The sequence below is a fragment of the Marmota flaviventris genome, chromosome 2 (genome assembly GCF_047511675.1).
Source record: "Marmota flaviventris isolate mMarFla1 chromosome 2, mMarFla1.hap1, whole genome shotgun sequence".
Classification (NCBI taxonomy): Eukaryota; Metazoa; Chordata; class Mammalia; order Rodentia; family Sciuridae; genus Marmota; species Marmota flaviventris.
Genome location: NC_092499.1, coordinates 112,379,137 through 112,397,684, shown reverse-complemented (window position 1 = coordinate 112,397,684; position 18,548 = coordinate 112,379,137). Strand labels below are relative to the sequence as shown.

Below are 18,548 nucleotides of genomic sequence, written 5' to 3'. Positions count from 1 at the left end.
TGGAGGGTAAGCTGACCAAGGAGAACAGTAGAGGATTCCAAAACTCAACCTAAATTTCAAAGGTGCTATGGATAACCTCCACAAAACAGGAAAGTGGGATCATAAATCTAAAACCAAAAAGAACTCCCCGTTAAACACACTTATTTTCAAAAAGCCCTTGGGGGCTGTTACCTCCGCTGAACTCTAGCAATCAAATCAATCCTATGACCTTGGCTGCCTTCACCATGCTGCAGAAGCTCCTTTTGGTCCAATCAGGACAACACCACAGTCCAAGTTACCACCCCAATTTACCAGGCCCCTAGGAACCCCACAGTACTTCTCAATTTCCTTTACCAGTGGGAAGAGGAACTCCAGTGCAGAAAGTTCCCAATTAATTCTATTTTGCCTCCAATTGATATGGTTTTAATTCTTTTGTATGAATGGCTTTGCCTAATCATAAGAAATATATATTTAAAACAAGATTATCAAGCTGGGCTCAGTGGCACACGCCTATAATCTCAGCAGCTCGGGAGGCTGAGGCAGGAGGATCTACAGTTCAAATGCAGTGAGACCCTGTCTCTAAATAAAATACAAAACAGGGCTGGGGATGTGGCTCAGTGGTCGAGTTCCCCTGAGTTTAATCCCTGGTACCCAAATAAATAAATAAAACAAGATAGCACAGCCACTGCCAAAACTGGATTCAAATGAGGTGGAAAAGTTAACCCTGTGGTTTTCAGGTTCCTTCCTCCATTTAGCAATGAACAGTACTATCTCTCAAATGAACAGAGAGCAGCCCTAGCTAACTGAAAATGTATGACTTTCCCTGGGAACTGGTAAGGTAAATATTTCTATTAATCAAGCTAGGGATGGAGTATACCTCAGTGGTAGCACATGAGCTTCCCAGTATCTCCCACCCAAAAAATACTGATTAAAAAGGAAGAAACATGGGCTCTCTTCCCTTTAACCTCCTGAGCTATGAGCAGAATAACAAGAACAATGGTATTAGCAAGATGTAAGAGGCATAAGCTATCAGGAGCACTCAGAGTTGCCTACGACTAACCCTATAGCCTTCTAATTCTACTTCACTGCCAAGAACTTGCCTTCACTGACTAGAGCTGCTGAAACTGTGCTTATTTTTAGAAGCCAATTATTAACTAAGTCAATGGTACTTTTGTGAAGGTTTTCTATAGAGAAGACAAACACTTTATAAAAATAATAGCTCAAAAGCTTTTACTCCTGCATAAGAACCATCAATTCTGAGTCCCCAGTTCCCTGGTTGCTCAGCTACCACTTGAGCAGGAATTTACTTCCCTGAAGACAAGAGCATTTCTGTTCTGATCAAGAGCATCACAGCCCCCTTGGGTCTCAAAATTTAGACTGGGCAGTGCAAATACAGTTCATTTCCAGGAAAGGTAAGCTCCTGGCTGAGCACTTCAGAAGATAGGGCTCAATGAATGCTGATAATGCAAATTAATTTTTAAATGCATCCAGAAAAAAATTGATTTGAGCAGTAAACAGACAATATGTGGTGAGAAAAATATAGCAAAATGTTAGTTGTAGGCTCAAAGTGGTGGGTTTGTGGGAATACAGTGTACAATTCCTTCAACTTTCGTTATGCTTGAAATTTTTTATAATAAACTGATGTGACTTGAGCAGAGCTCTCTATGTGACACACTTTTTTTCTTTTTTTTTTAATACTGGGGGTTGAACCCAGGGATGCTTTATCATTGAGCTACATCCCCAACCCTTTTTATTTTGAGACTAGGTTTCCCTAATTTCCTGAGGTTGGCCTCAAACTTGCAGTCCTTCTGTCTCAGCCTTGCAAGTTGCTGAGATTACAGTTATGTGTCACCACATCCAGTCCACCACACCACTTCTAAAATGCTGAAGCATAAATGCCAAGCATAAATCCCAAGTGGCAGCCAGAGCAGAGTTTTCTGGTCAGGGGCAGCTGGTACAGGGGCTCTGCTGCAAGGGCCTGCTTGGAGACTGAGGAAAAGATGAGAGGTCCACAGCTGGAGCAGAAAGCTATTCTGGCACTTTGAATCCAGAGTAATCATTTTAAAACAGGTCCTCCTGGCAGGAGGACATACAAGAGGTACCGACAAATCTAAATAAAGGAAGAGGCCACTCTCCATGTTCGGGGTTAAGCCTAACCCTATTTCTGAAGCAAGCATCCTGGAACTCAATCATGCTCACCCCCCAAATGGTGTCCTTTTTCCTCTATAAAGGAATAAATCTGGGGCTGGGGATGTGGCTCAAGCAGTAGCACGCTCGCCTGGCATGTGTGCGGCCCGGGTTCGATCCACAGCACCACATACAAACAAAGATGTTGTGTCCGCCAATAACTGAAAAATAAATATTAAAATTCTCTCTCTCTCTTTCTGTCTCTCTCACTCTCTCTTAAAAAAAAAAAAAAAAGGAATAAATCTGGGTGGTATGGAACTTGGAGATGACCCAGGAAAGAACTGAGCAGGCATGAAATGACATACATGGTGCTCAGGAGCTTTTACATCTGCACTGACATCTCCTACTTGAGAAGGTGCCAGAACACAGCCATCCAGCCTGTGAACAGCTCTGGAGGACGAGAGATGCTTCTCTCATGTCTCTGTCCTCAGATCAGGTCATGTGGCATCACACACATAATAAACACCAAAAAGAGTTTGTGAACCCAAGTTGATTTACTTATATAAACCCTGACTGGTTACAAGTGCTAAAAACCATAGAAACACAGGACGTGAGCACAGGGAGGTGCCCTAGAAAAGATCCCATCCAATCAGTTCTCTACAGAAATGCAAAATCCTGAGTATACATTTACACAGAGTAACAGGGAGAATATGAAATTTAAAGAAAACAGACTTCCTCAGAGTCTCTGATGCTTGTAGACTGTGAGAATAAGCTCATTACAAAACCTGTCTGAGGCTTACTCTCTGACTAGCAGCTGGGAGGTCAATAATCTATCCCCTGAGATGGGGCTGATGTGATTAATAACTTACATAATGTGAAAAGGACTTAGAAAGTGGTGAAAGATTCAAAACTAGCTACTGTTATACCTAATCATACCACCACCCACCTTCTACAACATTAGCAGGACCTAAGGGAAAGAAGCCACCCTGGCCTTTCCTTCTAGGTTTCCAGGACCTCCACTGCCATTTATATATCATCATCTAAAGGTCTTAGGCTAGAGATGAAAACTCAGCATCACCACAAAGAGCAAAGAAACCCAAGGGATATGAAACAAGAACCCAAGGGAAAAATAATCAGCATCCTGGGCCAGGTTCAAGGACCAAGCCAGAAATGTCTCCTGCAGAGACTTACTCTAGTTGCAACAAAAAGGAACAGGAGCATTCTTGATAACCTTTAGAAGCACAGATTTTTCAAGATCTATGTTCCATATGGTACCCACAAATGTCAGCAGATGCCTACAACAGTGTATGCAGCCCTTCTTCTGATCGGAATGAAGAGACATTCAAAATAATGGGGGCACGAGCAAGATAAGAACTGCCTGGAAGGATTCTCCTTGAGTTCATTAAGACCAGGCACCAGGGATCTGGTTCTAAAGGTCAGGGCAGCTCTAGAGGGTCAGGAAGGAAATGGAGAAGGACACCAGGCTGGACTGAAAACACAGCAGCCACCAACTATGTAGACTCCTGTCAGCCTTCATCTCTAAATTGTCAGTCCATGGAAATAAAGCAAAGCTAACATTTGCAGAATATATACTCTGAGTCAGTGTGCTGGAAGACTTATATCTGTTATTTTAATTAATCCTCACCAAAACAAAGCAGCTATAATAATGCCCTTTTACAGATAAGAAAGCTGAGAATCAACAAGATAAAGAAATCTGTCCAAGATCATAACAAAGAGGTGACAATCATTCAACAAATAAATATTGAGCACCTGCTATGTGCCAGGAATATTCTAGGCTTTTTTGAAGACAGTGGCAAACATGACAAAGTCCCCACTTGGATTTCCATGGAGAAAAGAGATGTGGATAAACATATGTCAGATTCCAAAGTCCCCTATCATATGCTGCAAAAAAGATGACATCAGCATCTCTAGGAAATTCTAGGCTTCCAAGATAGAAATAGCCCTGATCCCCTCATCACTATCCAATAAAGTACAGGTTGGGGTCAGACTGCCTTGGCTTAAATTCTGCCAACACCACTTACTAGCTGTATGATCTAGGGCGATTCATCAATTTCTCTGTACCCTGGTCTCCTCACTGGGTGGGATAATATGCCCACTCACAAAGGTTGCTGTGAAAATGCAATAAAATATTGACTTGCCAAGTTGGGAAGCTAAGGCAGGAGGATGAAAAGTTGGAGGCCAGCCTCAGCAACTTAGTGAGACTCTGTCTCAAAATAAAAAATAAAAAGGGCTGGGGATGTAGCTCAGTGGCAGAGCGCCCCTGGGTTCAATCCCCAGTACCCAAAAACACTTTTTTTAAAATTTAAGATAAGCTTGAGGCTGGTCGCAGTGGTGCACACCTGTGATCCCAGTGGCTCAGTAGGCTGAAGCAGGAGGATCGCAAGTTCAAAGCCAGCCACAGCAACTTAGCAAGGCACTAAGCAACTCAGTAAGACCCTGTCTCTAAACAAAATATAAAAAAGGATTGGGGATGTTGCTCAAGGATGGGGAAGTGGCTCACTGAACTTAGGGATATTGAGTACCCCCTGGGTTCAATCGCTGGTACCAAAAAATAATAATAATAATGCTTGATATAATATGTACCATATAAAAATTAATTTATCATTATTAGCATTAACATTACTATTGTTACTCACTAGAAATTAAAGGGACCCCAGGCAGCTAAAAAGACTGACACTCATACGTGTGAGCCCATAAGCCTGTCCCTTACTTGGACTTCCACTAATGGGCATAGGGTGGGATTACTTCTCTCCTTGTCCAAACCCCTTAAAGTAGATTATAACTTCTCAGAAGGCAGAGACTGTTTCACTCATCTTCATAATCCCAGAACTTTGTACCCAGCACACAATATTATTCGCAATAAATGATTTAAACTATATTAACCATATTTTATCCACATCAAATCTTAGGGTCATCTGGATAGGAGAAAACTGGAAGATGTGCTTCAGACACACCACCAAGGAATCCTGGTTACTATCATCTCTCTGAAGCGAGGCAAGGAAAGGAAGCTTGTCATCCTATGAATTTGCCAAGTTCTACAATCAAGCTACCCAGATGCTCAAGATGGTGGTGTGATACAGGGTATCATAGGGAAGCAGCTGATCACTTCCCTGACCAAAGATTAGGTCAGAATCGCCAATTTTCAGGCTGCTGCTCCAGGGACCAGCAGGTCACTACATACCATGTGCTCCATGCAGATGCTGATCTCCCCGTCACTATAGAATGCGCCATAAAAGCCCACGATGTATGGGGAGTTGCATTCATGCAGAACCTGCAGCTCCCTGATGATCTGGTTCCGGATTGCAGGTTTGATCTCCAGGTGAATTAGCTGGGGAAAGAAAGGTCGAGGAAAGAGAGGTTTGTATGAGAGGGAGGGATCTTTCTTCTTAAATGTTTAAATATAAGGTCAATAGAAGCACAAATTTCTGTTCTACCAAACCACTAAGTGTCTATGTATAAGGTGGGTGCTGGCACCAAAGAATTGTAACCAGAAAGCCAGCTGTGCTTCTGCTTCCAGGAGCCAAGCCTGGGAACAAATCTAAATGGAGAGTTTGTGCCAAAAGAACCTGTAGGGCTGAGATCTGAGGGGAAACTGGCCTCAAGGACTTGGTCATACTCAGGTTGAAAGATAAAAGGGCATGAGGAACTTGGTATACTGACCCAAGATGCCCAAGAGGTTCCTCCCTGACCTCGGGTGCCTCATGTGGTTGAGAGTTAGCCAAAATCTCAGGTACTATTCTATGTCCCCTTAACACTGGCCCTTATTCTAACTGGGGAGACAAGTAACAGACAAATCAATGGTCACCTAGGGCTGGGGATGTAGCTCAGAGGTATCACACTTGCCTAGCCTGCATGAAGCCATGGGTTCAATCCCCAGCACCACAAAAAATACTGATAAGGTTGAGTATCTAAAAAATGCCATAAACAATGGTCAAAGGACATGGAAGTGTTGGTTATCGATAACTGTGGGTTGGAGCAGCTGGAAGTTCCTGAGGACAGGCACTGTTGGAAAAAAATGAAAGGAACAGCACACCTGCAATCCCAGCAGCTCGGGGGCTGAGGAAGGAGGATCACAAGTCCAAAGCCAGTCTCAGCAACTTAGCAAGGCCCTAAAAGCAACTCAGCAAGACCCTGTATTTAAATTAAATATAAAAAAAGGGTTGCGGGAGGTGCTGGGATTGTGGCTCAGTGGTAGAGCACTCGCCTACCATGCACGAGGCACTGGGTTTGATCCTCAGCACAACACAGATGTAAAATAAAGACATTGCATCCACCTAAAACTAAAAAGTAAATTTTTTTTAAAAAAAAAAGCGGGGGTGGGGTGGGGATGTGGCTCAGTGGTTAAGCACCCAGGTTCAATCCCCAGTACCCAAAAAAAGGAACAGCACAAGCACAAACATGGGGGCAGGAATGAACACAATGAGCTGAAAACCACGGAAGAGGCCAGCTTTCTACATGGGGGCTGTGTTCAGAAAAATGACCAAGGGGAGATAGGAATGGGAAGTCCAACTCAAAGAATGCAGCCGTGGAGGGGGTTCTGAGGCTGACTGCAGGGAGACGAAGGCAGCCCCTGGCAGGGTAGGAACACATGAAACAACGTGATCTCAGCGTCTGGCCTGAGCATTTCTGGGCCCAGGTGAACAAAAGCAGCTGCTCCTACACTTGATAAATGATAAACTGGCACCTGGTATCCCTTCCACAGCACACAGAGAGCTAAGGTAGGGTCACTTACTATTATTTCCCAGACTGATGATAGGGATTAATACATTAACAGTCACTAGCGCATTTACCCACCGCTTGATAGATGATGAGTTCAAGATTCAAACAACATAAAAAATACAAGTTAAAAATTCCATCTTCCGGGGCTGGGGCTGGGACCCAGCGGTAGAGCGCTTGCCTAGCATGTGAGGGGCCCTAGGTTTGATCCTCAGCACCACATAAAAATAAATACATAAAGTGTTTAAAAAAAAAAAATCCATCTTCCTTCCACACTTGTCCCCAGGCCTCCAGATCTTCCCTGAGATAATTCAATTACCTATCTATCCTGGTAAACTCACCTTTCTGGCCATGACCAGGCCAGACGGCTTGTGGGAGACCTTGAATACCACACCGCCATTGCCTGCACCCAGCTCGCTGATCTTCTCAAAGTCATCATCTTTCAGTTCTCCCACCTTCTGCTTCTGGGTCAGAAAGGCTTCAAGGCGCTTCCGCTGCTGCTCATCAAGCTCCAGCTCTTCCAGCTTCTTCTGCAAGGCCTCCAGATTGGTCCTGTCCAAAGGGGATCCACAGGTCAACACTGTCACGAGAGTAGTCACCCAGAGGAAGACTCCCATCGTGGACAGCTCTAGATCTGGGGACAGAGACAGAGAACTGGAGGAGGGGACTGGAGGGCAGGGTTCATCCTGCTGTGGATCTGCCACCTCTATTCGAGCCACCACAACTACTTCACCACCAGCATGCTTTACCTCTCAGGGCTTCAGCTTCCTCCTTTGTAAAATGAGAGAATTGGGTCTCTCTTAGTGTGCTTTAAGTATACAAGAGGAACCAAAGAATAAAATTGAGAATGAGCCACATTAAATTTCTTTAAAGTCCCAGTTTAAAAAGCCCCACTAAGCTGGGTGTATTGGCACAAGCCTATAATCCCAGCAATACAGGAGACTGAGGCAGGAGGATCACAAGTTTGAGGCCAGCCTTAGCAACTTAGTGAGGCCCTGTTGCAAAAGAAAAAAATAAAAAGGGCTGAGGATGTGATTTTAGTAGGTAAGTGTCCCTGGGTTAAATCCCTGGTATCAAAAAAAAAAAAAAAAAAAAAAGCCCCAATAATGTTGGTTTTATTAAGTTTACACCATATACAAAATAAAATTCCTTAAATCTTCTCAACTGAAAACAAACCCACTGTAAACTGAATCACAACAGTAAGAACCTTCAGATCCACTGTGATCAGGTCCCAGAACCAGACAAATCAGAAAAGTTACAGCAAGATATCCACAAAAATGATAGACCTAAAAATTTTATTTTAGTACAATGGATATAAACCCATATTCATCATTCAGCCTTTAACACAGTCCAAGGCCCTTTGAATAAGGGTCCACTGCTAAGAACTCCACATCATCTTTCTTACATGAACCAGAATGTAATATACTATTTATGATGTCCAAATCCTGATTCTATAAAATGAAGTAAAAATGAAGACATTCACAGAATAATCACAACATAAAATTTTAGGATCTTTTGATTTTCCCCAAACTTACTGCTCATCTAATCTGGCAATAACATATTTCAGGGACTTGGCCTTACTGAATCTTTCCATGGCTTTTAACTAGTGTTTAAAGAAAGGAAAGAAAATCAGTTCAATTGCAGTCATATTTCATCAGTTATCTGGTACTTAACTACATTACTTAGCTTCAATGCCAGCTAGAACTGTGCAAATGGCTTGGGAACAAGCTGGCTCTTGGTAAGCACATACTTCAGCCAGTGGGTGCTGAGCGAGTGGGCTCGGCAGAGAGCAGCCTGCTAGTCGCACACAGTAGGCTGTGGGCCTCGCTCTGTATGTTTTACACAGAGAATTGAAGAGTGTTCTGTGAGTTAGTAAAGACAGCTTCCACTGTTTCATTTGATTTCACTCCCCAGTCTAAACAGATGACACAAGTGACAAAGGTGACAAGACAGGCCTATGACACATCTGAATGCTGGTGCCTCCCACGTACACACCAGTTCTGAGCTTGGAAGCAGAAGTCAGCATAACCTTCTCCTCTTCCATCACACCCACCATCCCAAACCTCAAGAAGGCTAGGAGACAGGGGCCTCCCCACGTATGGGGAGGTCCAATGCCGCTTCACAAATAACAGTGTGTGGGGCCAAAGAAGACACAGGGTGATGTCACCGACTTTCCTCACTGGATATCTCTGGAGGGAGGAAGGCTAGTGTTATGGGCTGAATTGGGCACCCCTCCCCCAAATTCCTATGTAGAACCCTAAATTCCAACTGATCGGAGACAGGATTTTCAGAGGTGATTAAGGTTAAATAGGTTCTAAGGGTGGGATCCTAATCAGACAGAATTGGTGGCCTGACAAGAAGAAAAATCTATTCCATCTTCCTCCTGACACATACACGGACAAAAGCACACAGCTCTCTGCAAACCAGGAAGCCCAACTGTGCCAACATCCTGACCTCAGACTGCCAACCTCCAGAACTGAGAGAAAATAAATGTCCCTTTAAGTCACCAGTGTTTTTGTGTTACAGCAGACGAGCAGACTGAGACTGCTGGTCAGTATTCTCACCCCGCTAAAATTTTAGGTTTTAGGGCTGGGGTTGTATGTAGCTCAGTGGTGGAGTGCTCGCCTAGCATGCATGAGGCATTGGGTTCAATCTTCAGTACCACATAAAAACAAAATAAATATATTGTGTCCACCTAAAACTAAAAAATAAATATTTTATAAAACAATTTTTAGGTTTTAGCCAGGCATGGTGAAGCGTGCCTGTAATCCCAATGGTTTAGGAGGGTGAGGCAGGAGAATGGCAAGTTCAAAGCCAGTCTCAGCAACTTAGCCAGGCACCAAGCAACTTATCAATACCTTGTTTCTAAATAAAATATAAAAAGGGCTGAGAATGTGGCTCAGTGCTTAAGCACCCTGGGTTCAATCTCTGTACCAAAAAATAAAATAAAATTTTAGGTTTGACTAAGTCTCACAGTGCTCCAGCCCCTCAGGTGGAGGGACCCAGTACACATGGGGCTGTGAGTACACAGCCTGCACATGCTCGGTTTCGCTCGGTTTTCTTTCTCTCCACAAAGCAGCCCATTGATGATGTCATTTAAAAACATATCCAATGCAGACAGACCCCATAGCTAAAACTTGGATGATGTTACAGCTGCCTGGAGGGCTCAGCAGGCCAGCTGGAAATGCAGAATCCAAAAACTACTGTCATGCATGCATGTGCGTGCACACACACACATACACACAGGGTGCATGAAGGAGAGCAGAAAGGATACAGAAAGGAGACTCACTCTGCTCACAATACTGTACCCTTCTAAATGCTTTATATTTATTACCTCACTTAATCCACACCCTACAATTAGAACAGATGAACAAACAGAAATAAACTGCTCAAGGTCACACAGCTAGTAAGTGGCACAGTCAGGGATCAAACCCACAAAGAATCCCTAACCTTAACCATGAAGCCTCTTCAAAATGCTCAATACTTTCAAAGGAGGCAACTTACAAACAGAGGAAAGAATCCCAGCATGTGTGTTTAACACACTAGGGCTCAATCACACATGATGGTCTACCTCGGTGAGGGGCCCTTCATCTCAGATACAACCCTGTCTGCTGCACAATCTGCTGAGGATCTAGAGGCAGGTTAACTCTGCACTGCAACTAATACCATCCGCCAAAGACTCCCAGAAAATTCACTCCTTTTGGCAAGGAAAAAGGAATGTTGATTCCACTCACTTTCCTGCCTTTTGGGGGGGGGGGGCAATTCTTTAGGAAGAAAACATAAGTCTGCACCTTGCACCACCTTCCTTCCTCCTCCACCTCTACACCGCCTCCCTCTACAGCTCACCTCACCAGCTAGGTAACTGGCTCCTCATTTGTGCTTTCAGAGGTGGAGCCACAGAGAGAGACAACAAAGTCCCTGAGTCATGATGGCAAGACGGAGGCAGGTAGGTTAAAGGCAAGCACTGGGGGTGGATTAGTATTGCAAATTAACAAGTCACTAGTGTTCAGAAGCCCTAGATTCTTATCCTAAATTGATCAGCAACTAACTGCGTGACCAACAAGTCACTCAGCTTTGCCACATCCCAGATTTATCTTCTGTAAATGGAAGTAACAACTCCATACTTACTCCACCAGGGGTCAAAACAGAAAACTAATGGGAAGAAACTCCGATATTTTTGGCACATTTCTACACTAATGTTGGGGATGGGAGAATAGGGATGGGGAGGAACCAAGGCAGCAACTGCAGAATCCAGAAATCACTGACTTTATTAATTTGCAAAACACTTTAAAAGTTTTTTTTGTTATTGGTGGTGGTGATATTTTTTGTTTTGGTTTTGATACTGGGGACTGAACCCAGAGATGCTCAACCGCTGAGCCTCATCCCCAGCCCTTTTTATTTTGAAACAGGTTCTTGCTAAGTTGCTTAGTGCCTTGCTAAGTTGCTGAGGCTGGCTTTGAACCTGCAATCCTCCTGCCTCAGCCTACCAAGCTGCTGAGATTACAAGAATGCACCACCATGCCCAGCATTTTAAAAGTTTTTTAAAATTTTTTTCAGAGAACGAAAGACAAAATATTGAATCCAAAGGTGAAACGAAATTCCTGGCTTTCAGTGCTCATGACAAAGAGATCAGTCAAAAATGTAACAGTGTTCCATACTGCTTCCTCTAGCACGAGGGATCAATGGTGTTCCATAAAGCTCATTTCTGCCCTCCCAGTGTGAAATGCTTAAAGCAATGGAAATAAAGAGTTCCTCAAGATTCAGTGGGCCAAAAACTGCCCTTTTACAACCCTTAGTTTTAACTAAAATCAGCAAAAATGAGACTAGAGATCTAAAAACAAAAACTGGAGCTCCATCACAATCTCCCTCCCCCCCTCTCCCTCCCTCCCTCCCTCTCTCTCTCTCTCACACACACACACACACACACAGAGTTGTCATTCCAGGGACCAGCTGTGATCAGCTCCAACTGTCATCACATTCGCCATGTTGGAGAAGACAGCTCACTGTAACGCATTCTGCAGCATGGCTGTCTAACAGTAAACACAAGTTCATCGAGATACAAGAAGATTATAGGTTGAAATGGGAACACAGAGAAAAACAAGGGTTGTCACTTGTGTTCTGAAAACACCAGGGAGGCACAATGAAGGAAAGGCTGATCTTATGGGAAAGAACATCTCCTTCCCTCTCACTCACCCATCTGCTGAGCCTAATTACACTGCCATGCTGGAGTCTCTCATTTATGGCTCAGCAGTTTAAAAGTTAGAAGCAGTATAAAATGCAACACAGAGAGGGAACTTAAAGACTACCTGATCTAACCCTCATTTTACAAGTAAAGAAATGGGTCCAGAGAGGACAAGGCCACATTATTCAGGGTGGCAGATCATCTAGAACAGAACTTTTTTCAAGACCCCGTGCCACTCCCAACCCTGATGGTGGCTGAACATGGAAGCTGCCACCATAGCGGGTGGCAGGCCCTGCCTCAGCCAGGAGGGCAGACTGAAGGGCAGGCAGAGGATGACAAGCAATCACCAGGCTGGGAGGAGAACCAGGTGCCAGAGCAGTGAGCCTCATCAGAACACAGGGAAAGATCATGCTCCCTTGCCTGGCATTTGGCAAGAAGGAAGGCTACTGTAGCAGGACCCAAGCTAAGAGGGACCAGCACTTGGGAGGCTGAGGCTGTAACCCCTGGATCCTCTAACACTACCATGCCCCATCAGTGAGACTGTGGGCAAGTTACCTTCTTTCTGGTCCTCAGTTCCCAAACCCATTTAAAAGACAAACAAACAAAAAAAGTAGGAGGAGGAGGAGGAGGAAAAGAGCAAGGGAGAGCTGTCTAAATATCTGAGGGCCAAGTCTGTCAATGTGACTGCAAGTGGAGGAGGTACGGAATAAGGTAGAGTGTGTGTTCAAGTTGAGGGGCTGATAAACTTCAATGGCTGCATGGGGATGTAAGAATGGGGTGGGGGACTAAGACTAGGAAGGGAGGAAAGAAGAAGGGGCCTGAGGAGGAAGGCAGGGAATGCCAAAGGCACTGCTTATCAACTTCTGTTCTTCTGCCAGTCCATCTGGGTTAGGGAGTGCAGAAGCACTGGCTAGGGCTGGTGCAGGCAAAATGGTGGGGGAGAGGGTCTATGTTCTCCCCCACCTCCATCCTGCAGGCCACTCCAGGAATAGCTAGTCAAGTAACTAGGCAATAAGATCCTAGGATTATGTACATGGGCTCTGTGAAAGAAGCCAGGCACAAAAGAGGAATATATACTGTCATTCCATCTATATGAAATTCTAATCTATGCAGTTATAAATGAGGAAAGGTCACCTTTCCAAGAGTAGCAACATGAGGGAAGTGTGTGGTGGTTAATTTTATGTGTCAACTTGGCTAGGTCACAGTGCCCAGATATTTGGTCAAACATTGTTTGGTCCTTTCACTTTCTGTGAAAGTTTTGTTTTTTTATGAGATTAACATTTCAATTGCTGGACTCTAGTAAAGCAAATCACCCTCCATGTGGGCAGGCCTCATCCAATCAGTTGAAGAGCAAAGAAAACAAGATTGATCTCCCTAAAGAAGAAGAGATTCAGCCAGTAGACTGCCACTGGACTTGAACTCCTGCTCGGTCTTCAGCCCACTGGCCTACCCTACAGACTTAACACTTACCAGTCTTCCTACCATGAGAATTTCAAGTCCCTAAAATTAACATCAACATTTCTTGATGTCTCATGTACACATCTGCTCCCTTTCTCTCTCAACACAGACACACAGACATACTACACACACGCCCTGTTGGTTCTGTTCCTCTGAGGAACCCTAATACAGAGCAAAAGGAAATTGCTATGTGCTTGTAATGCTCTGTTCTTGATTTGAGTGCTGGTTACATGGTGTGTCTAGTTCCTAAAAATTCATCAAACTGTGCATTTAGGATACACAAATATATACCTAGGAGTCAAGCTGTCTGGGTTTAATCCCTATTTGGCCCCTTAAGTAGCAATGTCATCTTCAACAAGTTACTTAAAAGTATTAAGCCTCAATTTTATCAGTAAAGTGGGGCTGTGATAATCACACATAGGACGTTGATGAGATTAAAGCAGCTCATCATAGTAGAATACCTGGCTCACAGTAAGTGCCTAATAAGTACTATCAAGCTGAATGTTATTCTGTCCAACAATAGCATATATTAACTACTGGTCTGACATTCAGATCATTCCAGTTTTGCTTTGTTTTTTACATTTAACTCTTACCTTGCTCTCTACCACCTCCTTTCGTCTACCATCACATCTTGACTCAACTTGCCCTTAACTATCTGTTTCTTTAGCTGTTTCACTAAAGGCCTGTTAGTGCTGAAAAGCATGTGTTCTCAGAGAAGACCAGAGTAAACAAAAATGATGCCTTTATCTTGTCAATGGAGCTTACATGTAAGCAAGAATTACCAAGGCCCCGGGAACCCGGGAAGCCAACCACTATGTGTGCAGAGAAGCATAGCCCTGATACTTACCTGTGAATTTTATACTTAGAATATGTATATGATATTAGATTAGAGAATATGATATTAGATTAGAGAATATTAGCACTGGATAGGACTTAAAGACCACCTAGTTATACTCCACTATGAGGAAAAGTGATGTACATAAATTCACAGGGCAAGTGACCCCACGTTAAACCCAGGTCTTTTGACCTCCGATGCCTTCATACCTCTTTCCCAAATACAGTATCTGACAGCCATATGAATGCTTCTCTTTTGAATAATTTTATATTCCAATGTGAAAGACCAGCTCTGTGCTGGCCCAGAAGCAGCTGATTTCCAGCATATGTCACTAGCCCTAGAAATGGGTCTGGGGGCTCCTTTCAGGAACAATGACTAAGACTTTTCTCACCTACACATCTGTCAGCAAGCAGAGAAGAGTAGGCAGCCAAGATGTGATTTGCATGTGTAGTCAATGTCAAGGAAAAGGTTAAAAAAAATCTCTGCTGAGTTCAGTGAAGCACATGATGAACCATGCAAGAGAATGACTGTACTGGAGCATGGCTTCCCATAACTGATGAAGAATCTAAGCCCAGTTGGGCATGGTGACATGCACCTGGAATCCCAGCTACTGAGGTGGGAGGATTGGTTGAGCCCAGGAGTTCAAGGCTAGCCTAGGAAACATTGTAAGACTCTACCTCAAAAAAGTTGGGGGGGGGGGGGGCACCCTTACCCTGTGTGCTAAGGAGTTCTGAATCCTGCTCTCACCTTCTTTTAATAAAATTCCTGCTTGCTTACCAAAAAAAGAGAAGGAAAAGAAATTAAGCCCAAAGCCCTGCACAACACCAACACAAAGCAAAGGTTACTATTGCAAGAGGAGTTATAAGAAACTTGTTCTGCCCAAGACACACCACAGATACACAGTAGAGTTTGGCTGGGAACAGGGTACACACCTATAATTCTAGCAACTCAGGAGGCCAAGGTAGGAGGATTGCAAGGCCAGCCTCAGCAACTGAGTTAGATCCTATCTCAATATGAATAAAATAAAAAGGACTGGGGATGTAGCTCAGTGGTGAAGCACGTGTGGGTTCCATTCCCAGTACTGGATTGAAAAAAAAAAAGGCCAAGTAGAATTTGGCATCCATGCAGAAAAGGGGAGAAAGCACTGGGAAAAACCCACACTTGGGAACCAAATTCACAGGGCCTATTAATGCTGAAGTGGGACAGGAACAACACAAAACTTTCCCTACCTCTATCTCAAGCCTAGCACCAAATAAAAAAGCAAATGTAAGCCAGCACAGTGATGAGTACCTGTAGTCCCAGTCATTTGGGAAGCTGAAGCACAAGGATCACTTCAACCCAGAAGCTGGAGGCCAGCCTGGGCGGAACACTGAGACCCTGTATCTTAAAAAATAAAAATAAATAATGTAATTACCATCTATCCCTAAGCCAAGGAAAAGAGTGTGCAGAAAGACACCCCCGTATCTAGGAACTGAGGGGCAGTTCAGAGCTGAGAAAGCAGTAGGAACACTGAGAAAAAACCTGTGCAACCCAGGCTCCACTCTATGCACAAGAAAAAAGCCACTACTGGAGGAATCTGAAGTATGTGCATTGAAGGTACACACATAAACACAATGCACACATGCCTGTGAAATACTCCACCAGCGTTGGACACTTTCATTATAGATATTTTCTTATAGGTCAATTAGTCTAAACCCCTGATTTTAGACAAGGAGAAACTGGGTCTCAGAAAGAAGTGACTTGCATAGTTGTATAGACTCATGGGCATCAGAAATGTTGACACCTAGCTGGTAGTGGTGGTGCACCCCTGTAATCCCAGCAATTTGGGAGGCTGAGGCAGGAGGATCACAAGTTCAAATCCAGCCTCAGCAACTTAACAAGATCCTGTCTCAAAATAAAATATATATATAAAAAAAAAAAAGGGCTGGGGATTGGCTCAGTGGTTAATTGCACCTGGGTTCAATCCCCAGTACTAAAGAGAAAAAAGAATGTAAAATTCTATTATGTAATGGGAGTTCATAACCCACTTGAATCAAAGTGTGAAATATGATATATCAAGAACTATGTAATGTTTTGAACAACCAACAATAAAAAATTTTAAAAAAAATTCTATTATGTACGAGGGGGGGAAAAAACTGCATATGAACAAGCACTGGAAGGAAATGCAGATTAATGAAATCAGGTGTAATGGGATAGGAGATAGTTTTCAAAACTCCTGCATTTTCATGTCGTTCATGCAATAAATAGTGTGGGGAAAATACACAATGTCTTTAAACACTACCTCTATTGCTTTTCACTGTTTCACTACTACCACCAGAGACTGTGAGGCCAGGGTCATCCCACAGCATCCCTAACTCTCATAAGGGGCCTAGGATACAAACAACTCCATAGTTTAAGACATGCTAGAAGAATGAGAATCAGTTTTGCAGGAATAGGAGATATGAGGATAAAATTTGAAAAGCAAAAAAAGAGAAAGAGCATTCTAGCAGAGGTTAATCTGTGGACAATGGTGCAGAATTGGAATTAAAAATATTGTAAACAAGTGGCTGGGGTTGTGGCTCAGTGGCAGAGTACTTGCCTTGCAAGTGTGAGGCACTGGGTTCGATTTGGGTTCAATCCTAGCACCACATAAAAACAAATAAAGGCACTGAGTCCATACACAACTAAAAAATATATTTTAAAAAAAAATATTGTAAACAAAAACTAAATGCTGGGAGAATAAAGATTAAAAGAGAAAAATTAGAAAATGAATTAGGACAGGTGTTTATCTTGAATTTTACTTTAAATCAAGTTGATTTTAAGCTTCTAAATGAAAGTTTTTTAAAGTTAACAACAGTTTGATTTTAAAAAAATGAATAAGGGCTAGGATGGTGGCTCAGCGGCAGAGCGCTTGCCTCACACGTGTGAGGCCCTGGGTTTGATCCTCAACACTACATAAAAATAAATAAATACAGGTATTGTGTCCATCTACAGCTATAAAAAAAATTTTAGACAGGTGCAGTGGCGCATGCCTGTAATCCCAGCAGCTCAGGAGGCTGAGGCAAGAGGATCACAAGTTCAAAACAAGCCTCAGCAAAAGCAAAGTGCTAAGCAACTTGGTGAGACCTTGTCTCTAAATAAAATACAAAATAGGGCTGGGGATTTGGCTCAGTGGTTGAGTGTCCCTGAGTTCAATTCCCAGTATCCCAAAAAATAAAATAAAAAGGGCAGGACATGGCTCAGTGGTCAAGTGCCCCTGAGTTCAAGCCCTAGTATCCCCAAATAAGTAAGTAAATAAATAAATAAAGATGTGTCTACAACTACAAGAAAAAAAAAAAAAAACTTTTTAAAAAAGAAAAAAGAAATGAATAAAAACCATGTGCTCCTATCAATTTTTACAACAACCCCACCACCACCAAAAAAAAAAAAAAAAAGAAAGAAAGAAAGAAAAAAACTTATCCCTTGGAACAAAACAGGCTTCCGAAATCATATACATTACCTTCCCACAGCATGTTTCTGCAGATAGTCACACACACACACACACACACACAAACACACTTTGGAATGATGGGACCACCCACTCCCTAAGACTCATCTCAAATATCGAACAACACTCTGAATCAAAGAGGGCGTATTAGGTTGTTGCTTGAAAGAACTGAAAGCCTAGAGTAACTTCTGCCCCAGTGGACAAAATTTGTTTCATGTCAGCACAGATTAATTCCTAAAACATCAGTTTTCTCTAAACTTACAGAAAAATAAGTGATAATGTTTGGAGGGTTCAAAGATCAAAAGATAGAGGACAAAAAAGGAATATAACCTTTACTTGGTGGGGATAAAAAAGGTACATAACAGTATGATAAAGAATGAAATGTACCTGGGCATGGAGCTGCTGTAATCCCAGCAGCTTGGGAGGCTGAAGCAGGAGGATCACAAGTTCAAAGCCAGCCTCAGTAATCAGCAAGGCCCTGGGCAACTTGGCAAAATCCAGTAACTAGCTCAATGGCTAAGCACCCCTGGGTTCAATCCCCAGTACCAAAAAAAAAAAAAAAAAAAAAAAAGAAATTTAGATTCAGCTGAAGGGATGAACTTCCTAAATACTAGGCATTGATCACCCATTAGTCCTCACAACCTGAAAAAAAAAAATAATTATACTGTTTGCACAATCCAGATATGGAAATAAAGGAGGAACAGTTAAGTAAATTAACAAGGCTAAGAGCAGAGCTCCAAATTTTGCTCTTTCCTCCACACCAT

The 18,548-nt window shown here is 43.0% G+C and overlaps 1 protein-coding gene across 1 annotated transcript in view; it reads right to left on the bottom strand.

Annotated features, from left to right (window-relative positions):
* Map2k1 (mitogen-activated protein kinase kinase 1) overlaps positions 1–18,548 on the bottom strand; it is a 76,599-nt gene that overhangs the window by 30,767 nt on the left and 27,284 nt on the right. The window contains exons 2-3 of the mRNA XM_027924176.3: positions 7,185–7,395; positions 5,309–5,455 (exon numbers count right to left, since the gene is read on the bottom strand). Of these exons, the coding sequence (XP_027779977.1) occupies positions 5,309–5,455; positions 7,185–7,395 (358 nt within the window). The remainder of the gene's footprint in view (positions 1–5,308; positions 5,456–7,184; positions 7,396–18,548) is intronic.